Genomic DNA, 23,938 nt, shown 5'->3' with positions numbered 1-23,938 from the left:
TTATTTTGCTTACCTTGAGCATAGTAGAACCTTGGGATAGTGAAGTGTCCCTATGTATCTGCCGTGGACCTAACCAGGATGCACCAATCACAATCTCCCTGGGACCTCGGATTGGTGGATGTCTTAATCATCGCTGCACCCCTGTTGTGTCTGGCACAGCATAGGTACTCAGTAAATATTTGCTGAATTAGCACACGGCTATGGGGTTTATATTAGTTTCAGATTAGATAGTGAAACTTTTGACCAAATAGAAAATTTTGGATTTGTGGCTTATCTATGGAAAATACCTCACTTGACTATATAGATTCTGATTATGCCTAATTGTGGATACTACCGTATGACGATAATCCACTTCAATCAACAGATTTAAAAGATGAAAACACCAAAATTAAGCAAAACTCTGGTGCTAACTGAATTTCAGCTTCACAAAGAAAAACATTCTCTCCTTTGAGCACAAACATTACTTATAAGCAGCTAAGGCAGAAACTGCTGCTTTTACTCACAACGGGTTAAGGCAAGGGGAAATGGAGAATGCGAAATAAATCCAGTCCTGGAAATTCAAAGCCTATGTCTACCAACAGTGGATCAGTAGTCCAAACTTTGTGCAGAACAGTACAGAAAGCACCTGAATTTAACTTAAAGGTACTGCTTTTTTTTTTTTTTTTTTTTTTTTTTTTGCAATTTTCTTTACAAAATCTGAGTCCCTTCAGACATAACTTGGAATGACAATCTTGATTTAGGTGTATTCGGGGTAGTTATCCATGGGATAACCAACTCTTAGTTGCAAAGACATCGATTCCTGCTTTGGGGATGGTATACATCTTTGGTAACAGCTCAGAAGTAAAGATTCAGTGCTTTAGCAACAAGCCACATACTCCTGGCTCACAACTTCATAGTTTCCTCATTCCTGTTTCCAATTTCCCAGATATTTTATGAAATCTTTCATGGAAACTCCTTGATCTACAGTATTCTTATTTTGTTGCTTATTTGCAGTTTAAACATTGTATACCTAGTACCTTAAACAAATATGTCTAAAAGAAAATTTTTTCTTCCGATATCCCTTTGAATTTATTCCGTGGGATTATTTCTTTTCCTGCTCCTGGCAATCTCAAAATAGTTTTGGTCACATTTAATTCATTTAAGGTTTTATGGTAACTTTGTTGCAAAATACAGTTTTGATCCAGTAGTACAAAATTTCCAGTTCTTGTAGTAACCAACACTCCAAACCTTATTCAAAAATAAGATCCCACTTGGGGCGCCTGGGTGGCTCAGTGGGTTAAAGCCTCTGCCTTCGGCTCAGGTCATGATCCTAGGGTCCTGGGATCGAGCCCCGCATCGGGCTCTCTGCTCGGCAGGGAGCCTGCTTCCTCCTTCTCTCTCTCTGCCTGCCTCTCAGCCTACTTGTAATCTCTGCCTGTCAAATAAATAAATAAAATCTTTAAAAAAAAAAAAAAGATCCCACAAACACCCCTATCCATACCCTACACCGCAGGGACTGTTACAAGTGGTGAACCTAAAACCAGGGAGGGAAGTGTGGCCAGCTGCTCTCTTTTTTGCTCCCTCTTCCCCCACTTTACTAACTGCTGTTTCTCACTCCCTTTCCCAGCCATGGAGAGACGAAAGCTGACTCCACGGTGACTTTGTCTTGTATGGGGCCTAAGTGTGCATGACGGGACCCATCACAGGTCCTCTGCCCTGACACAATGCAGGAGTGAATGCTAGTCAAAGTAGTCTTAGCTTTCCCACCGACAAGAAGCTGCCTCACTCCTCACTCTAGCTTTTTGAGGCAAGAGTCAGAACCTAACCCACTGTGGAAAATGAAACAAGCTCTCCTATTGGGTCCATTCATTTTTTATTTTTATTTTTATTTTATTGACATATAATGTATTATTTGCTTCCGGGGTACAGGTGAGTCATCAGTCTTACACAATTCACAGCATTCACCACTAGAATGTACTCTCCCCAGTGTCCATAACCCAGCCACCCTATTCCTCTCTTGCCACCCCTCAGTAACCCTCAGTTTGTTTCTGGAGATTAAGAATCTCTTATGGTCTGTCTCCCTCCTGATTCCACCTTATTTCATTTTTTTCCTCCCTATCCCCCCACAACCCTCAGCCCTGCCTCTCAAATCCCTTATATCAGAGAGATCGTATGATAATTGTCTTTCTCTGATTAACTTATTTAGCTCAGCATAATAGTCTCTAGTTTCATCCACATCATTGCAAATGGTAAGATTTCATTTTTTGATGGCTGTGTAATATTCCATTTTAAATATATACCACATCTTCTTTATCCATTCGTCTGTTGATGGGCATCTAGGTTCTTTCCATAGTTTGGCTATTGTGGACATTGCTGCTATAAACATTCGGGTGCACATGGCCCTTTGGATTCCTACATTTGTATCTTTGGGGTAAATACCCAGTAGTGCAATTGCTGGGTCTTAGGGTAACTCTATTTTCAACTTTTTAAGGAACCTCCATACTGTTTTCCAGAGTGGCTGAACCATCTTGCATTCCTGCCAACAGTGTAGGAGGGTCCCCTTTCCTCTCAGGGCCACCTATGCTGCATCCCAAAGATTTTGAAAAGTTGTGTTTTCATTTTCATTTGTTTCCATGGATTTTTTCAATTCTTCTTTAATTTCCTGGTTGACCCATTCATTCCTTAGTAGGATGTTCTTTAACCTCCATGTATTTCAGTTCTTTCCAACTTTCCTCTTGTAGGTTGAGTTCTAGTTTCAAAGCATTATGGTCTGAAAATATGCGGGAAATGATCCCAATCTTTTGGTACTTGTTGAGACCTGATCTGTGACCCAGGATGTATCTCTTCTGGAGAATGTTCCATGTGCACTGGAGAAGAATGTGTTCTTTGGGATGGAATGTTGTTTTGGGATGGAATGTTCTGAATATATCTGAGTGATATATTCAGTTACTGGTCCAGTGTGTAATTTAAAGTTTTTATTTCCTTATTGATCTTTTGCTTAGATGATCTGTCCATTTCAGTGAGGGGGGTTTTAAAGTCCCCTACAATTATTGTGTTATTATTGATGTGTTTCTTTGATTTTGTTATTAGTTGGTTTATATAATTGGCTGCTTTCATGTTAGAAGCATAGATATTTAAAATTCTTAGATCTTCTTGTTGGACTGACCCTTTAAGTATGACATAGTGTCCTTTTGCATTTCTTATTATAGTCTTTGTCTTAAAATCTAATTTGTCTGATATAAGGATTGCCACCTCAGCTTTCTTTTGATGTCCATTAGCATGGTAAATTGTTTTCCTCTCCCTGACTTTAAATCTGGAGTGTCTTTGGGTCTAAAATGAGTTTCTTGCAGACAGCATATCCCTGGGTCTTGCTTTTTTTATCCATTCTGATACACTGTGTCTTTTGATTGGGGCATTTATACCATTTACATTCAGGGTAACTATTGAAAGATAGGAATTTAGTGCCATTGTATTGTCTGTAAGGTGGTTGTCACTGTATATTGTCTCTGTTCCTTTCTGGTCTGTTACTTTTAGGCTATCTTTTTGCTTAGAGGACCCCTTTCAATATTACCCATAGGGCTGGTTTGGTGTTTGCAAATTCTTTTAATTTTTTGTTTGTCCCAGAAGCTTTTTAATCTCTCCTTCTATTTTCATTGATAGCCTAGCTGGATATAGTATTCTTGGCTGCATATTTTCCTCGTTTAGTCTCTGAATATATCACACCAGTTCTTTCTGGCCTGCCAGGTCTCTGTGGATAAGTCTGCTGCCAATCTAATATTTCTACTGTTTTATGTTACAGACCTCTTGTCCCAAGCTGCTTTCAGGATTTTCTCTTTGTCACTAAGACTTGTCAGTTTTACTATTAGAGGATGGGGTGTGGACCTTTTTTATTGGTTTTGAGGGGGGTTCTCTGTGTCTCCTGGATTTTGATGCATATTTCCTTCACCAAGTTAGGGAAATTCTCTGCTATAAGTCACTCCAATATACCTTCTGCCCCCCTCTCTCTTTCTTTTTCTTCTGGGATCCCAATTATTCTAATATTGTTTCATCTTATGGTATCACTTATCTCTCAAATTCTCCCTTCGTGGTCCAGTAGTTATTTATCTCTCTTTTTCTCAGCTTCTTTATTCTCCATCATTTGGTCTTCTATAAAACTATTTCTCTCTTCTTTCTCATTTATCCTGGCAGTAAGAGCTTCTGTTTTTTATGGCATCTCATTAATAGCTTTTTTTATTTCTATTTGGTTAGATTTTAGTTCTTTTATTTCTCCAGAAAGGGATTCTTTTGTATCTACCATGCTTTTTTTCAAGTCCAGCTAGCACCTTGATAATTCTCATTCTGAACTCTAGTTCTGACACCTTACTAATGTCCATATTGATTAGGTCCTTGCCATTGGTACTGCCTCTTGTTCTTTTTTTTTTGTGTGGTAAGTTTTTCCACCTTGTCATTTTATCCAGATAAGAATAGATGAGTGAAAGAACAACATACAAAAAGGGTAGCAATAACCCCAGAAAAATATATACTAACCAAATTGGAAGAGACCTGAAACTGGGAGGGAGAAGAAAGAGGGGGAGAAATATATACATATATATACATGTATATATATATATATGTGTATATATGTATATATGTATATATATATATATACACATATATATATATGTATATATATATGTGTGTATATATATATGTATTTATACATATACATATACATACATATATGTATTTATACATATATATAATATATATATGTATTTATATATATACACACATATATATTAGATTGATGACTAGAACAGAGCCACATACTTGATTTTGGGTGTATTTTGATCTGTTAGAAGAAACTGCCTTTCAAATGTTTAAAGAAAGAAAAGCTTACATATATATAAAAATAAGGGTCAACATGATGAAGGAATGGCATATGACTGTAAAAATGAAAATTTTAAAATATTCTAAAAAAGGAATTGATAAGATAAGAAGTTGGTTGGAAAAGAAAAAAAAAAAGAGGAAAGAATGTGATCAGACTGGAAACTAGAACAAAGCCATGTGCTAGATTTAGGGTAAATTTTGATCTGTTAGAAGAAAGCGTATCCCAAAATTTTAAAGAAAGAAAAACCTATATGTATACAAAAAAAAAGGTTAAATACAATAAAGGGATGGAATATGACTATAACAATGAAAATTTTAAAAGATTTTTTTAAAAGGTATTGACAAGATAAGATAATTAAAAAGGGTAAAATAGAAAAGAGTAAAAATTAAAAGAAAATAGAATAAGAAAAAATAAAATTTTTAAAAAATTTAACTTTGGGGCACCTGGGTGGCTCAGTGGATTAAGCCTCTGCCTTCGGCTCAGGTCATGATCTCAGGGTCCTGGGATCGAGTCCCGCATCGGGCTCTCTGCTCAGCAAGGAGCCTGCTTCCCTCTCTCTCTCTGCCTGCCTCTCAGTGTACTTGCGATCTCTCTCTGTCAAATAAATAAATAAAATCTTTAAAAAAAAATAATTTAACTTTGAAAAACTAAAAATCATAGGAAAAGAGCCATGAATTCTATGTGTTGCTTTCCCCTAGCTCTGGAGTTCCACAGTTCTCATTTATTAGTGAACTTGGTCTTGGCTGGATGTTCTTGCTAATCTTCTGGGGGAAGTTTTGCTCTTGGTAGCTTTTGTTCCCTGATCACTTTCTGTAGAGCTTTGGAGGACAATAATGAAAATCGTGGCCTCCCAATCTCCAGCCCCATAGGAGTTGAGAACTCAGGGCCTCACTCCTCAGTGCGCCCTCAGAGAAAAGCAGTCAATCACTCCCATCTCCCTGGTCTCCAGCCTCACTCCATGCTCACCCAGCCTGTGACCGAGCATTTTTATCTCTGGTGCACGGCCCCACTTGGAGTCTCCAAACCCAGCAGATTCCTGCAGTGTGCTCCTGTGCTGCTCCTCCCAGAGGAAGAAGAAGGGGGTCTCCCAGGATCTGTCACTTGTGGGGTCCCTGTTTGAAGAGCAGTGGCCCAGCTGTGCCTGAGATCATGGTTTAAGGTAACCCCAAGCTAAAAGCCCACTCCTCAGCTCCACCTCTGCAGCCGGCTTCCCCACTCTGATGCCTGGCAGCTTTGCCGCACTCAAACACCCCTGGTCTTTTTGTGACACCGCAGATCCTGAGACCACACTGTCCCTGCAAGGGCTCCACCCCCTGCTTAGCCTCTGGAGTAATGTCCCTCAGTGGAACAAACTTCTAAATTTCCAATTTTGAGCTTTCCAAAAAAGCTCTATCACTTGCCACAAGCCAACCCCCCTCCCCACGGTCTATATACAGGAAGTATATCGCTTCAGATTCACTTCTCCACACATCCTACCTTCCAGAAAGTGTTCACTTTTCTGTTCCTAGAATTGCTGCTCTTCTTCTCTTTGACCTCTGTTGAGTTTGTAGGTGTTCAGAGTGGTTTGATAACTACCTAGCTGAACTCCTGGGACCCGAGGGTAGTTAGGTCTCCTACTCCTTCACCATCTTGTTTGTAGCTCCTAATGGGCCCATTTAATCTTCCTCACTGAGCTTGAAGTGAAGGCAGGTACTCTTGGGTTAGAGGGGGAGGTAGGAGATGCAGAGATACAGTAACTCTCTCCAAAGTCCTCTCACTGGATTGTTTCCCCTCTGACTCCTTTGTTTCTCTGGCAGAGGTGGGGACTTTAAGTGGTCTACTCTGTCTGTAAGCAACTGCTTTAAAATTTCTAAAGAATAGTTAATCTGTCAGCTCACTTGTTTTCTGATACCTAGCCCATCTTGGGCTTCCATAAAAACTTCCAGTTAAGAGGTACCTGGGTGGCTCAGTTGGTTGGACATCTGCCTTTGTCTCAGGTCATGATCCCAGGGTCCTGGGATCGAGCCCCACATAGGGCTCCTTGCTCAGTGGGAAGCCTGCTTCTCCCTCTCCCTCTCCCTCTGCCTGCCACTCTGTCTACTTTGTTCTCTGTGTGTGTGTGTGTCAAATAATAAATAAATAAAATCTTTAAATCAAAAAAAACCTTCAAATTAAGATCTGGTTGCAACCATATCCTCAGTACATACTTATCAGTAGTATTTTTTAAATAACTCATTGAATGTTCTGTTTCTATCATCTCCCAATTAGTCATACTGATAAAATAGTAAATATATAACCAACATGCATACATTCATAGTGAAACAAAGTGTGCATATTTTCATCATATTGCTTCTGTAGTTCCTTGGATCAAATCAATTCAAACATTTATAAATTCTGTAAAATCAGACCCCAAGTTGGTAAAATCAAGTTTGGAGTACACAGAGACAATGTGAATTGATATTGTCAGGCAGGCACTTACAGCCTCATATATATCACCCACTGTGTTCCTGAAGGTTGGGAGTAATCATAACTTAGAACTATGTACGAAACACTTCTTTGGGAAAATTACTTGATACTTTCAAAATAGAATTCCAGGAATTTATCTCTCCCTATAATAACTCTGACAATGTATTTAACCAGGAAGCTACGATCCTTTACAGGTCAGGCGATAGGAAAAGCATGAGGAAAGACTTCTTAATTTAGAGCAAGGACTCCATTAAAACAATGGCTAGAGTTGGTATAGAATGACTAGGAGTTTCGGGCCTTAAATGAAACAAGATGAGAAGCTGTAAAAGGCTAAGACCTCCTGTCACCCTCACAAAAACTGCTGTTTCCTGAACCCTAGAATCTGTGTATGAGGTTTGAAAATGATGTGAATTATTCTGTTTGGATGTAGTTTTTAAAATAATAAAACTTCTATTTAATACCTACCTCATATGGTAAGGGAATAAAATGGCTCATTGATTTTACTCCTAAATATCTCAGAAAATAAACAAATGTGTTAAAAAGAAAAATAATATATATTCAGAATCATAAATGCAATTTAAGAAAGAAGAAATACATATTCTTCATATGATTTTAAACTGGAAAACTAAGAAATATTTCAAATTTGGCAGAACATTTATTGTCTTTATGGAAAATATAGTCATTGTGAAGTATTAGATTGAATCTATGAAATTCTACACTTTTGACCTACAAAAATATCAGTTTCATATTATTCAACCTAATAGGTAGAAAGTTGAAAGCTTTCATGGTTAACTTTTTAAAAACTCTTATTTTTTTTTTTTTTAAGATTTTGTTTATTTATCAGAGAGAGAGAGGGAGAGAGCGAGCACAGGCAGACAGAATGGCAGGCAGAGGCAGAGGGAGAAGCAGGCTCCCTGCTGAGCAAGGAGCCCGATGTGGGACTCGATCCCAGGACGCTGGGATCATGACCTGAGCCGAAGGCAGCTGCTTAACCAACTGAGCCACCCAGGCGTCCCTTAAAAACTCTTATAATGTAGAAAATAGTCTTAATACTTTTAAACTAGGTTTCTTAATACTTTTAAACTAGGTTTCAAATTAATAGACGTGAACAATTTTTTGCTTTAGCTGGTTTGAATTATCTGATTAAAAATTAATAAACTAACTTGAGATTAATCACTTTCTCTACCATGAAAGAGCTGTGGATTTATTTTGCTTACCCAGTGTGAGATGTGGCCAAAAGAGGAGGATTTAAAATTGGTTTCAAGAAATTGAAACCAAGGAACCTCTGATTTCTGTATTTCTGTGTTTCATAAGCTCCAATTCTACACAAATTTAGGTGATAATATGTATAAGACAATAACTAAGGGACAAGAGTAATGTGACTTGATAACTTGAGAATACAGCTTATGAGTCTTAAACTCAATCACTCTGCCTAAGACTAGGGGCAGATGTATATCAGTCATGTGCTTCCAAATTTTATTTCAGGAACATCCTAATGCCATCTCCATGGAGCTCACCTAAATTATGAAATTGTGGTTAACTAGAGTCACACGCTTACAGAAGGTCTTACCCTCAGCCCAGAGCCAGGGCTCTTGAGTCCTCAGAGATGCAATTGGAACAAGGGATTGCCCCCATGTCATCCCTGTCTTTGCTCATTATTCAGATACTCATTCAGCTCCTGACATGAAACAGACACTATTCCAGGTGCTGTTGATAACAGTGAGAAGCAAGATAAACAAAATTCTGTTCTTGTGGAGCTAACATTCTAATCCTTAGAGAGATATTCAATCACTCAATCAATAAACAAACAAGAAATATACTGGATAGCAACCAGTACTATGGAGAGTATTAGAATGGGGAGTTCATTTACATGAAGTGGACTGGGAAGACTGCTTTGGGAGGTGACATATAATCTTGATAGAATTCAACAGGGAGAGGGAGTGACTGGAATTCAGGATAAGTCCTAGATTTAGGGTTTAACTTGGTAACTCCAAGTGTGGTCTGAGGATGTGTGGCAATCTGAAGGCTATCATGTCTCCACCTTGGCATAAGCACAGAAACTGAGAGTAACCATTAAGAAATTTTTATAGCAATTTGACAGAAAAACTTTATGCCTATGAATATAATAATTTTTCATGTCTTATAAATTTCATTTTGCTACTCGTTCATTTTTATTTCACTTTATAAAATTACGCATTGGACATTTTTTAAAACCTGGTTTTCAAATGGAATATTACACAGCCATCAAAACCCCAAAATCTTGCCACTTGCAACAATGTGGATGGAATTAGAGGGCATTATGCTAAGAGAAATAAGTCAATCAGAGAAAGACAATTATCATATGATCCCACTGATACAAGGAATTTGAGAAACAAGACAGAAGATCACAGGAAAAGGGAGGGAAAAAATGAAATAAGACAAAACCAGGGAGGGAGACAAACCATAAGAGACTTTTAATCTCAGGAAACAAGCTGAGAGTTGCTGGAGGGGAGAGGGTGGGAAGGATGGGGTGGCTGGGTGATGGACATTGGGGAGGGTTTGTGCTATGGTGAGTGCTAGGAATTGTGTAAGACTGATGAATCACAGACCTGTACCCCTGAAACAAATAATACATTATATGTTAATCTTTTAAAATCTGGTTTTCACCAAAGATAGTGCAAGAAACACTGGCTTAACTATTTAACCAAGTAGATGAGTCATGGCACCATTTCCTGAGATGGGCAAGAGTAGGGTAGAAGCATCTCTGGGAGACAGAAATCAAGTATGCTAAGTTTGAGATGCCCCTTGGGCGCCCAAGCCATGATATAGAGTCAGTTGCTGGGTATATGACTCTTATGATGTACAACAGATCATCAGGTATATGAATTTTGTGGAAAGATCAGGCTGGAAGATATGAATTTGGACTCATCAGCATACAGAAATGAGATATGATGAGACCACCTACCTAGGTCTAGGAACTAGCAAGGGAGACTGATAAGGAACAACAAAAGAAAAAGAAGGAAAACCAATAAGGTGTCATGAAAGCAAACAGAAGAAAATATTTCAAGAAAGAGAAAGCAGTCATCCTTGAGAGATCAGGTAAGGTAAGAACAGATAAGTGACAACTGGATTTGGTGAATTTGGAGACCCTGACAATAGTAATCTCAGTGGAACAGTGAGAACACAAGCTTAATTGGAGTGCATTAGTGAAAGACTGGGTGACAAGCAAATGATCCTGTAAAAATACAAAATTATTTCAACTGGTTTTGTTGTGGTGAGAGTAGAGAGATGCATATGGAGTCAAGGGAGATTTATTCAAGACAGGTTTCATCAAGTATGCAGATGGGAGTGTCCAGTAGAGACAGGAAGCTGGTGATGCAGGCATGTCTCCGAATGCAATTCAGGATAAACTATCCTGCCATATTACCAGATAGGAAGTTCTACATATTGAAATGGACATTAGTAGTAGTAATGGAAATTACATTCCATCTTCATTTCTCTACAGGATGCTACTGGGGCTCCATACTCAAGGTGAGGAATCAGGACTCACTAAGGCAGTTTGGGATTATAGTACAGACACTGGCATCTCCTTTAGTGCTCTGTGGTGAGGAATTGGAAATGGAACATGCCTGGTTTATTGGGTTTCCATGATATATATTTACCATCTGAATCTAAAAAGTTCCATCCTCAAATTATACTGATAGACACCTTCTTTCTCACCCCTAGAATTGAAACTGAAACATGTTTTCCATCTTGACAGGAGTACAAAATTTCAAGCTTTGAGCAGAGGCTGATGAATGAAATAGAGTTTCGCTTGGAACGTACCCCTGTTGATGAATCAGATGATGAAATCCAACATGATGAGATCCCCACGGGCAAGTGTATTGCTCCCATCTTTGACAAAAGACTCAAGCATTTCCGGGTTACAGAAGGCTCTCCAGTGACATTTACCTGCAAAATTGTTGGAATACCTGTTCCAAAGGTAAGAGAAGTTGACCAGCTGGTGGGCCAACCAGCACAGAACCGCAGACAGTGCCTTCCAGAAAGTCTTACCAGATTCTAAGAAGTATCTACAGAGGGAATAAAAACCACTACCAGAAAAACTAACAAAGCCCAGATAATTTCACTAAAATGAGACAGTCAAGGATAAGATCGTTAAATAATTAGACCCAAAATAAATCAGACTTATGGGTAAGTTAGAATTTAAATAAAAGTTTAAAATAAGCTACTTAGTCATAATCCTCCACTTTGGGCTATTGATTCTCTCAACCACCAAACTCACTAAATTGAAATTTTTCTTTTTATTTAACACTTACTGAATACCCACAAAGGACCTGTTGTTGCACAAAGTAGCTATATTTGTATCATTACTGTCAGGTTGGTAAATGCTGAAAATGTCGTATCATTATCACTGACTGCAGAAAAATCTTATGAGTCACCAGATTTTTTTGGCAGTCAGCTGAAAGAAGGATTTACACCGGTATGGCTGTGGTAGGGGATCTCTCTGCTCTACTTGCACAAACATTAGCATGGTGTTATCATGTATGGTTAGGTAACTAGGAAATGTGGAGGAGAACAGCTGCAGCCAGTACTCTAACCCCCTGTCTTTGAGAGATCTCCTTGATACATGCAGAACTCAACATGAAAAATTATTTATTTAAATGTTTGCCAGATGAGAAATTTAGCCAGTGAGTCCTGGCCTCCTTCCACTTGGTATAAAAAAACCATACTATCCTTTCAGGTAGAGTAAGCTATTGTAGACCTGGAGATCTGTGACTGCAGAAGACTTGAGCTTTTAGATAGGATAAAAGCTATCCTATCTATATAGGGGTGAGGAAGTTCATGCTCCTGGTTTTCATCATTTTGTTTATGAAGACATGTCTATTCCTTGGGGTGACTTTTTAAGTAATTATGAAGTACAATAAAAAGAGTCAAAAGCTTTATCTCAATCTTAAATCATACAGAATTTTTAACTTAAGTATTGTATATGTATAAGTGCAGGAGCCTATTACACAGACATTTTTATTTTTTTATTTTTTTTTCAGTTTTTTTTTTTTAATTTTTTTATTTTTTATAAACATATATTTTTTATAAACATATATTTTTATCCCCAGGTCTGTGAATCACCAGGTTTACACACTTCACAGCACTCACCAAATCACATACCCTCCCCAATGTCCATAATCCCACCCCCTTCTCCCCAACCCCCTCCCCCCGGCAACCCTCAGTTTGTTTTGTGAGATTAAGAGTCACTTATGGTTTGTCTCCCTCCCAATCCCATCTTGTTTCATTTATTCTTCTACCCACTTAAGCCTCCATGTTGCATCACCACTTCCTCATATCAGGGAGATCATATGATAGTTGTCTTTCTCTGCTTGACTTATTTCGCTAAGCATGATACGCTCTAGTTCCATCCACGTTGTTGCAAATGGCAAGATTTCATTTCTTTTGATGGCTGCATAGTATTCCATTGTGTATATATACCACATCTTCTTGATCCATTCATCTGTTGATGGACATCTAGGTTCTTTCCATAGTTTGGCTATTGTGGACATTGCTGCTATAAACATTCGGGTGCATGTGTCCCTTTGGATCACTACATTTGTATCTTTAGGGTAAATACCCAATAGTGCAATTGCTGGGTCATAGGGCAGTTCTATTTTCAACATTTTGAGGAACCTCCATGCTGTTTTCCAGAGTGGCTGCACCAGCTTGCATTCCCACCAACAGTGTAGGAGGGTTCCCCTTTCTCCGCATCCTCGCCAGCATCTGTCATTTCCTGACTTGTTGATTTTAGCCATTCTGACTGGTGTGAGGTGATATCTCATTGTGGTTTTGATTTGTATTTCCCTGATGCCGAGTGATATGGAGCACTTTTTCATGTGTCTGTTCGCCATCTGGATGTCTTCTTTGCAGAAATGTCTGTTCATGTCTTCTGCCCATTTCTTGATTGGATTATTTGTTCTTTGGGTGTTGAGTTTGCTAAGTTCTTTATAGATTCTGGACACTAGTCCTTTATCTGATTACACAGACATTTTTTTTTTTTATGTATTTATTTTTTTTTTAATTTTTTATTTTTTATAAACATATATTTTTTATATACATATATTTTTATCCCCAGGTCTGTGAATCACCAGGTTTACACACTTCACAGCACTCACCAAATCACATACCCTCCCCAATGTCCATAATCCCACCCCCTTCTCCCAAACCCCCTCCCCCCGGCAACCCTCAGTTTGTTTTGTGAGATTAAGAGTCACTTATGGTTTGTCTCCCTCCCAATCCCATCTTGTTTCATTTATTCTTCTACCCACTTAAGCCTCCATGTTGCATCACCACTTCCTCATATCAGGGAGATCATATGATAGTTGTCTTTCTCTGCTTGACTTATTTCGCTAAGCATGATACGCTCTAGTTCCATCCATGTTGTTGCAAATGGCAAGATTTCATTTCTTTTGATGGCTGCATAGTATTCCATTGTGTATATATACCACATCTTCTTGATCCATTCATCTGTTGATGGACATCTAGGTTCTTTCCATAGTTTGGCTATTGTGGACATTGCTGCTATAAACATTCGGGTGCATGTGTCCCTTTGGATCACTACATTTGTATCTTTAGGGTAAATACCCAATAGTGCAATTGCTGGGTCATAGGGCAGTTCTATTTTCAACATTTTGAGGAACCTCCATGCTGTTTTCCAGAGTGGCTGCACCAGCTTGCATTCCCACCAACAGTGTAGGAGGGTTCCCCTTTCTCCGCATCCTCGCCAGCATCTGTCATTTCCTGACTTGTTGATTTTAGCCATTCTGACTGGTGTGAGGTGATATCTCATTGTGGTTTTGATTTGTATTTCCCTGATGCCGAGTGATATGGAGCACTTTTTCATGTGTCTGTTCGCCATCTGGATGTCTTCTTTGCAGAAATGTCTGTTCATGTCTTCTGCCCATTTCTTGATTGGATTATTTGTTCTTTGGGTGTTGAGTTTGCTAAGTTCTTTATAGATTCTGGACACTAGTTCTTTATCTGATTACACAGACATTTTTAAAAATATTTTTTTCAAAGTGCTTTATAAGGGATGGGGCTCTTGCAGAGAAGCCATTGCCTCACCCTACTCCCTACTTCATTATCCTCAAAAGATGTGCAGAACAGTGTATGTTCTCGATTATCTTTCATTGCAGGTTTACTGGTTCAAAGATGGGAAGCAGATTTCAAAGAGAAATGAGCACTGCAAAATGAGGCGAGAAGGAGATGGGACGTGCTCTCTGCACATCGACTCCACCACCGGTGATGATGATGGCAACTACACTATCATGGCTGCCAACCCCCAGGTGGAGAAGCAGGGTTCTGCGCTGTGCTGCACTGAGGAAGGAGCACTTGATGTCATTGTGAATGAGACCTTGAGAAGTGCCAGTTACTAAGGATTGCTGAGGAAAATGAATGAGGAGCATTGTGATTGTGTGTAACTAGAGCACAGCTTAAAAGACCAGTTAGCCATGGATGGGTCACTCAAGTCTTGGGCCTTTGTCAAAGGACATTAGAAATATCTGTTCACTATGTCCCAGATGTACTGGGCTAAATCTTTTATTTATCAACTCATTGACTCTCTTAAAGAGTCTATAAATCATTCTATTAAAGAGTGATTTTTTTTTTTTTTTGGTAAAAGTTAGAAAGCCATAATCTCTCACTTTTCTTTTTTATTTTATTTTTTTTTTTTTCACTTTTCTTTTCTTAATGTGATTTAGGATCAAGACTTAAAATTCCTCTAAAAGATATGACAGAATAAATATCTTCAGCTACTACTAGAATACAAAGTGTAGAGCTATAATTTCTATTCACCCACTCTCCTTATTAAACTGTTAGTTTAGGGACACCTGGGTGGCTCAGTGGTTTAAGCCTCTGCCTTTGGCTGAGGTCATGATCTCAGGGTCCTGGAATCGAGCCCTGCATCAGGCTCTCTGCTCAGCGGGGAGCCTGCTTCCCCCTCTCTCTCTGCCTGTCTCTCTGCTTATTTGTGATCTCTCTCTCTCTCTGTGTCAAATAAAGATATAAAATCTTTTTAAAAAAATAAAATAAAATTTTAGTCTTGAGGATAAATCTCTATTAAGAAAAGTATAAAATACTTGGCCATAGTCTCTGCATGTGGCTGCAGATAATGTTCATGGACAAGAATTTGAATTTTTTTACATTTGTGTTCCATTCATTTCTCAGCTCAAAATAAAAGTCATCACAATGTTCTTTGAATTTTTTCCCTGGACTATTTTTTTAAAATATTTTATTTATTTATTTGACAGAAAGAGAGATCACAAGTAGGCCGAGCAGTAACAGAGAGAGAGGGAGAAGTAGGCTCCCTGCTGAGCAGAGAGACCAATGCAGGACTCGATCCCAGGACCCTGGGACCATGACCAGAGCTGAAGGCAGAGACTTAACCCTCTGAGCCCCTCTCCCCTGGACTATTAACAGTGATTTAAGGAGTCATATTTTATTGTTTTCATCCCTCACCCCCAAGTTTTCTTGTTCATAATAGTTGGCCAAAAGTTTCAAAAGGGTTCCAGTCCAGAAAAATTTATATAAATTGACAAAAAAATGGGGAATTCTCTTATTTTAAATTCATTTTTGTTTCAGGGACGAATCAGCTGTTCTGGCCACTTGATGGTACAAAGTTTGCCCATTCGCAGTCGACTAACATCTGCTGGTCAGTCTCACAGGTAAAGACAGTAAGAATCTCCCTTCTCAAGCCCCTCCCAAGCACCCACCTACCACAATGAGCATCAAAGTGTTGGGTCTACAAATTGTTACTTAAAATGTAGTCCTGTACCTGCAGCATCAGCATCCCTTAGGAGATTGTTACAAATGTGGAATCCCAAGCACCACCCCCCAGACCTACTGAATCAGAAACTACATTTTAATAAGATCCCTATGTGACTTATAAGCACATTAACTTTGGGACCCACAGGTCTGTCACACACTCTTGATGGCTTAAAATTTGTGACCATCTGTAGCACCTGTGCAAATAATTTATAAACCAGAGTCTTTGAATTAAATTACCATATTTTCTTTAAAAAAAAAAAAAAAAGAAACTGTTAATGGTTATGTCTATAGATTGAATATTTTTGTTGCTATTGTCCCCAGTATGACAATTGACTCTAACACAGCAATTGACTTTCTCTCTCTCTGATTTTACTAACCACTAAGAATTTAGAGCCTGGCTTCCTCTTGAGTCTGATGGTGCCACAAAGTCTTAGCAAAGCATTCCATAGTTGCTGACATGGGTGAATTATATTTGACTTACCAAAGGAGCAAAAATAGTGACCCATGTTTCAGATACAGTATTTCATCACCGCTGCAACTATACCTTCTTCTTCATTTTTTTTTCCCCCTTCAAGAACAGCTGTTACTGTTGGTCAGTCTTAACCAGTTTAAGTTCCTGATCATCTTTAATAGTCTGCCATAATTTATAGCCAGGTTAAATTTTATTACTCAGAGACACAGGGACTGCAGCTGCCTTGTTCTGGGTAATAAACAGGACTTGTCTGTTGGCTCTCATTTGAGATTCGACTTGAATACTGATTTATTTGTTTATTTTGAAACTTTTGAACAACTGGTCAAAGCCCAGGCAAGGGGAGCTGAGCCACTTAACCCAGAATGACTTCAGAGAGAAAGAAGCTAAAGCCTGTTTATTTAATTACAGATCTCATAAGATAATCCTACAGGGTATGAGATGCTTACCACCTTGCTTTTTACATAAGCTTCACACCATTATTTATTATTTTATCATTTGTTTACAGTCCAGCAGCCTCCTTCCCTACCCCACCCCCAAAATACCTGTTCTCCAGAGTCTATTGCCATGCGTAAATGCTTGCTGTTATAGGTTTATAGATTGGTTTCTGTGCTTAATGCCTGACCTTGCTTGTTTTTGTAGAGGAAGGTCCCGAGCACAAGAGAGAGACAAAGAGCCCCTACAGGAACGCTTTTTCCGACCACATTTCCTTCAGGCTCCTGGGGATATGGTAGCTCACGAGGGGCGCCTCTGTCGTCTGGACTGTAAGGTAGACTCTAGTCCTCCTCCTTGGTTCCAGATCTGTTCACATTTTGCATTTGTTTGACTTATTTTTTTGTATTTGTTTTATGTTTTGTTTAGAGAAAGAGGGACTGGGGAAGCGAAAGAGATCACTTCTTCTCTCACAAAGCTTTTTCATTACATTTAATCCCAGACAAAAAAAATTTTTAATGAAAATTTTAAGTCTTTATACCTTAATAAAATTACATTGGTGTTGTATCAAGTTGACCCTGCATTTGTAAAAGACAACCAAGGAACTGATGTAATTCAGACATTTTCCATGTAGTGCTGGGAAAGTCTTCATTACTATAAAGCCAAAAGTATGATTTTTGCATCCTTGAAGTGAGTGTCTGTGACATATAGGCTTTGAAAAAATTATAGTCCGGAAAAGATGGCTCTGAGGTGGTTTATGAAAACAGAAGTTGGTTTCTCATACGAACCAACATCCAGCAGCTGTAGCTATTCTGCATTCTAATTCTTCAGCCAGAAACTGTTCAGCGGAGCAGCGTGGATATCCCTCAGTATGAAGAGAAACTTAGGTCACCTCTTGCCCTCCAGACAAAGATTCAGAATGCTATGGAATTTTTAGATGCTAAGTGGTAAAGGCTTGAGGTTAATCATTCGTAGAGGTGGTTCTTACTCTGCCAATGGCTGCCTAAATAATATTTGGGATTGATTGTTACTTCTTCCACCCTAATCCCTGAAAGATTCCCAGCCCGGTCCCATTTCTAGAGATTCTGACTTAAGAGAGTAAGTGGACATTGGCATTTTCAAATGCTCCCCAAGTGATTGTAACACAGAGAAAGGTCTGAGAACTCTAATGTCTGTCCTTTCCTTGGCTGCCTCTCTCTGATTCTCAGGTATGTGAGCAACATATCGTCTGTGAAACTGACTCTGCAGACCTATTTTATCTATCCATTTAGTTTTTATTTTTTACTTATTCTAATCTAAAATATAATCATCCCCTGAATTTGGGGTCAAACTACTATACGATTTAAATTAATACGGCCACTCACCCAGCCCCTCTTGTCCTGATGCCCCTACAGAGAGGTTTCTCTCCATCCCATGTTTTTTCTCACTACTTGGTGCCAGACAAGGATGAAGAATCCAGCCACCAAATAAATCTGCTTGTCATCAGTCTGTCATTTGCCTCAGCTGTCCTGTTATTTATTAGGTGAGTGGCTTACCGCCCCCAGAGCTGACGTGGCTGCTCAATGGCCAACCGGTGCTACCAGACGCCTCCCACAAGATGTTGGTCAGAGAGACTGGAGTCCACTCTCTGCTCATTGACCCGCTCACTCAACGTGATGCAGGGACCTATACATGCATTGCTACCAACAAAACCGGACAGAATTCCTTTAGTCTGGAGCTCACCGTAGTAGGTAAGGTTGGCTTCCGGGACCCCCAAGCATAACTCCCTTTAAAGTTATTGCCCAAATAAGCACAACCTCTGGCAGAATTCCTTAGTCCTTTGCCCTATCAAGTTTCATCTCCTTTTCTCCTTCACTGTAGTAAGGGCCATACTTCCTACATTGCTTACGAAGACCTATCAGTAAAAACATAATATAGTATCTTATGCATATATGCATGCAGTATATGGGAGCCATTGTAATAGTTAATCAATTAATTAGTATAGTGACTACACTAAATTCAAGTCACTTGCCCTACCGTTCATCACTATTGGAACACACCAGATTCTTGTCCCTACTCCAAGTTTCCATGCCTTTGCTTCACTGATCCTTCTTTGCCTAGGAACATAGAATATACCCTTCTTTGCCTAGGAACCTCCTCATCCTTTGAATTAAGCCTTAGAGAAGGCTTAATTCAAATGTCACCACCAAGGCATATCCTCCTCCGTTTCCTTAGCACTTAGAAAAGGAGAGACTCCTCAGAGCACTTGCAGCCTTCCATGTATGATCTATGATCTCCTAACTCAGACATTCTGACTTTTTCTGTGTCTCTCTAATGTCCGACTCAGTGCCTGGAACATGCACAGTGCTCAGCAAATGTTGAGTTGATAACTAAACAAATGAACCTTTACCTTTAAGGCGACATAAACAAAACACTGTAATGCCTACAAAAAAGGACAAGTCATCATCACTTGATACCTGCTCTCGGGGCAGGAGTCCAACCAGAACTAGATTTCAGAATATACGAATTCTAGTGCTGAGCTTCCTCCCATGTGTGGCCCTTACTGGAAATCAGGGGACTTCAGCATACTATCTTCTCTATAGGCTTGTAACTGCTCACCCCATATATCTTTTTCTTTTTCTCACTCTTAATTTTCTCTTACCCAACAGAGTAGGAAAAGCTCTTCCTGCAAGGATATATTGATTGCAAGCTTTTACTTTTCCCCCTAATATTTTGCAAATATTGACTCTGGAATCCTGAAATATGAGGTATCTTTGCCTTATCTGGTTCTGGCCCTCCGCCCCCCAAAAAGACTTCCTTAGGAAGCATACTTAGTGGGTTTTTTTGTTTTGTTTTTAAGTAGTGTACTTCTGGGGCACCTGGCTGGCTCGGAGGAGAGTGCAACTCTTGATCTCAGATCTCAATCTCTTGAGTTCAAGCCCCATGTCAGGTGTAGAGATTACTTGAATAAATAAAACCTTTTAAAAAAAAAACAAAGTGTAGGGGCACCTGGGTGGCTCAGTGGGTTAAGCCACTGCCTTCGGCTCAGGTCATGATCCCAGGGTCCTGGAATAGAGCCCTGCATTGGGCTCTCTGCTCAGTGGGGAGCCTGCTTCCTCCTCTCTCTGCCTGCCTCTCTGCCTGCTTGTCATCTCTCTCTGACAAATAAATAAATAAATAAAAATCTTTTAAAAATAAAAAAAATTTTTAAAAGTGTATTTTTTTCCTGTAGCTATAAACTTCTTCAAAATAAAAGTTGAGGGAACATGAATACACCTTTTACAAAATCATCTCCTCTAGAAAAGAAAAAGGATAGATTCAGTACATAAAATCTGTTGTTTCTCAAAATTTACTGTTGGGAATAAAAAAGACTCCTTAAATTCCACAACCAACATTTGCACCCCCCCACCCCACCTGCCCAGTGGACCACCCAGATCCTGGAGTGTTGTCTCTCACACAATATGCAAAAGAGAGTGCCTCATTCCTATTTTTATCCCTTCCAGAGCTTTTATAAAAGCAATGATATTCACTTCAGGGTATGAGAAGTTTGCTGAAGAGGAGGTGAGGTGGGGGTGGGGGGCACTCTGCTAAGTTCCAGAACTGTAATGAGTTTGAAGCATGAACCTCAAGGCACTTACTATTCAAACAAGAATGGCCCTTCTCTCATTCAGCCAAAGAAGTGAAGAAAGCACCCGTGATCCTGGAGAAACTGCAGAACAGTGGAGTTCCTGAAGGCCACCCCGTGAGGCTGGAGTGCCGGGTGATAGGCATGCCTCCACCTGTGTTCTTCTGGAAGAAGGACAACGAGACTATCCCTTTCACCCGAGAAAGGATCAGGTACAGGCCCGTTCCCGAGTTCAAAGGGACTTCCAAGCTTGGTGGGACATCCTAGGCACCCAAATAAGTCTGTCGTCTTTTGAATCTTGCTTCTTTCACTTAGCATGATGCCTTTGAATTTTGTCCATGTTATTGTGCATATCAAGAATTTATTCTTTATTGTTCCTGAAAGGCAGGCCATGGTATAGAGGTCCTACAGTTTTAAACCTTAATTTTTTTTAAACCTTTAATTTTTTTCAGGATTAATTAGCAGGGCTTTTTTTTTTTTTTTAAACTCAGTTTTGTTAACATACAATGTTACATTAGTTTCAGGTGTACAATATAGTGATTCAACAATTCTGTATGTTACTAAGTGTTCATCCCAATAAGTATACTCTTAATTCCCCTCACCTGTTTCACCCATTCCCCCATGCACCTTCACTCTGGTGACCATCTGTTTGTTCTCTATAATTAAGAGTCTGGTTTTTGGATTGTCTTTTTCTCTTGTTCCTTTGTTTTTTCTTAAATTTCACATATTGGTGAAATCATATGATATGTGTCTTTCTCTGACTTACTGACTTCTTTCAGCATTATACTCTCTAAATCCATCCGTGTTGTTGCAAATGGTAAGGTTTCATTCTTTATGGCTGAGTAATATTCCTCTGTGTATACACACACACACACACACACACATGCACACACACACGCATATACATACATTCTTTATCCATTCATCGATGTATACTTGGGTTGCTTCCATATCTTGTTTGTTAGTTTCTTTCTTTCTTTCATGCCTTTATCTGGTTTTGGTATCAGGGTAATGCGGCCTCATAGAATGAATTTGGAAGTCTTCCTTCCTCTTCTGTTTTTTGGAATATTTTGAAAGAATAGGTATTACCTCTTCTTTAAAATTTTGGTAGAATTCATTTGTGAAGCCATTTGATCCTGGAGTTTTATTTGTTGGCACATTTTTTATTACTGATTCTGTTTCATTGCTGGTAATCAGTCTGTTCAAATTTTCCATTTCTTCCTGATTCAGTATTGGGAGCTTATATGTTTCTAGGAATTTATCCATTTCTTCTAAGTTGTCCAATATCGGCATTTAATATTTTATAATATTCCTTTATAATCTTTTGTATTTCTGTGGTATTGGTTGTTATTTCTCCTCTTTCACTTCTGATTTTGTTAACACTTTAATTTTTAAGTTTAAAATGTATAAGGAATTTGTGAGGATCCTGCATATTTTTTGTTACATATCTTCATATTAGTACCCAGGAAATCCCTTTGACAGTAAAAAGCTAAAATAAAATAAAGCAAAACAAAACATTAAGGCAGTAACTCCTTTTTTATCCATCACAACAGGGTTACTTTCAAAATAACTCAGGATCCAGTTTCCAACAATGGGTCCCTTGCTAGATTTCCTCTAATCAACTTTATCTTTGCCATTTTGGTTTTATACCACGAGGGGGCAAGCAAACAAAAGCAGCTTATGTACAAAAGTTTCTACTGAGATTTATTTCTTCACAGTAAACTGTATTTGTTCCAGAGGATGTTGTAGCTGTCAAACTTTACAGGATTTTGGCATCTAAGAAGTCTACATATATATAGGTCAAGAATTTTTTCTGGTAAAACTCACGCAAGCACAGAAAATATTCTTGAGTTAATGCTTCCTTCTAAATTAATGTAACGTGTTGGGGTGACTGGCTGGCTCAGTCAGTACAACATGACACTCGATCTTGGGGTCATGATTTCAAACCCTATGTTGGGTGTTAATAATAATAATAATTAACATAGCAAATTAAACCCAGCCTGAAGTTCTAGTGTAATTATCCAAGACTGCAATATGCAGCCAAGGGTAAGAACTACTGATGTGGATGAAACGGAAGGAATTTGCTCCTGAACTGTATTAAACTAAATCCTACACGTGCCCAATTGGTTACATTAAGAAATAACCCTTCCAGGCTAACAATACATCTATGCCTGAGTGTCCAATCTGGTTTGGAAAAGAGATTTTTCTAGACTTTGGTTGTGACAAATGGGGGCCCTTCTGGTGAGGAGAACAACCCCACGAGTGGGAGAGCAGTGGGCAGGGCAAGAATGAGTCTCTGCCTGGGCTGTCAACCCTCCTCTGGGCCTCACTGGGTTAACCTGCTCTTTTGTAACTCCATTCCATTGTTCAGTTTGCCTTTGATAACTGCTTTATTTTTTTATTTATTTTTATTTTTTATAAACATATAATATATTTTTTGATAATTGCTTTAAACTGACTTGCCCATCCCTCCCCTTAGGGTCAGGGAGGAGAGGAGATGCATTGTATTGCTGGATTTTCCCCAAGAGTTTCCCTGAACCCTGAACTGCTCAAGGCCTTCTCTGCCCCCAGGTACAATGCAGATATGTTCTCTTTTTTCTCCAGTATGCACCAGGACACAACAGGGTATGTCTGCCTCCTCATTCAGCCAGCCAAGAAATCCGACGCTGGATGGTACACGTTGTCAGCCAAGAATGAAGCTGGCATTGTGTCGTGCACTGCGAGGCTGGATATATATGGTAGGTGTAATGTCCTCAGTTAAACATCTGTGTGTGATAGACAGCTTAAAGCAATTTTTTTAAGGATAGGTATGGTATTTTTCCATAACTGAACTCGTTAGACTATATTTTAGTGCTTAAGCGATGGATTTTTAAAATCATTTCATCCTAGTCGCCTCAGGGCTTTTGTACACTTTTGCATTTTACTTTGAGCTTAAGCTTCTTCAAAAAAAAAAAAATGTCCTATAATGTTAGGAATTACAATTATTTCAGAGTTTAACTGTGTTTATGTTTTTGATCATCTAACATCGCCTGTTGTCTCCTTAATACCATGGGCCACCCACTGGAACTCCATCCCCACTGCCTGTCATTCCTCCCAAGCATACCTCCACGCAGCAGAATTTTCCTGTCCCCATTCATCTGTTAATTCATTCCGCAAATACTTATGGTGCCAATCCCACAACCAGACTAATAATAGAGAGCTGTCCCAATAATAACATCAAATGATGTTTGTATAATGACTTATAATTTACAAAATGGTATCCTTAGACCCTCCCAATTATTGCAACTGTTGTCACCCTCCTCTAAATGCTAAAGAAACTGAGACTCAGGGAGGTTATGTGTCTATAGCC

At 39.0% G+C, this 23,938-nt stretch overlaps 1 protein-coding gene across 1 annotated transcript in view; it reads left to right on the top strand.

The window, feature by feature from the left end:
* MYPN (myopalladin) overlaps positions 1-23,938 on the top strand; it is a 103,341-nt gene that overhangs the window by 71,530 nt on the left and 7,873 nt on the right. Inside the window, exons 13-19 of the mRNA XM_059170113.1 lie at positions 11,034-11,255; positions 14,455-14,604; positions 15,899-15,981; positions 17,196-17,322; positions 18,508-18,715; positions 20,636-20,801; positions 23,194-23,327. Of these exons, the coding sequence (XP_059026096.1) occupies positions 11,034-11,255; positions 14,455-14,604; positions 15,899-15,981; positions 17,196-17,322; positions 18,508-18,715; positions 20,636-20,801; positions 23,194-23,327 (1,090 nt within the window). The remainder of the gene's footprint in view (positions 1-11,033; positions 11,256-14,454; positions 14,605-15,898; positions 15,982-17,195; positions 17,323-18,507; positions 18,716-20,635; positions 20,802-23,193; positions 23,328-23,938) is intronic.

The sequence above is a fragment of the Mustela lutreola genome, chromosome 4 (genome assembly GCF_030435805.1).
Source record: "Mustela lutreola isolate mMusLut2 chromosome 4, mMusLut2.pri, whole genome shotgun sequence".
NCBI lineage: Eukaryota > Metazoa > Chordata > Mammalia > Carnivora > Mustelidae > Mustela > Mustela lutreola.
The sequence above is the reverse complement of the archived record's forward strand: the minus strand, read 5'-3'. Positions and strand labels throughout refer to the sequence as shown.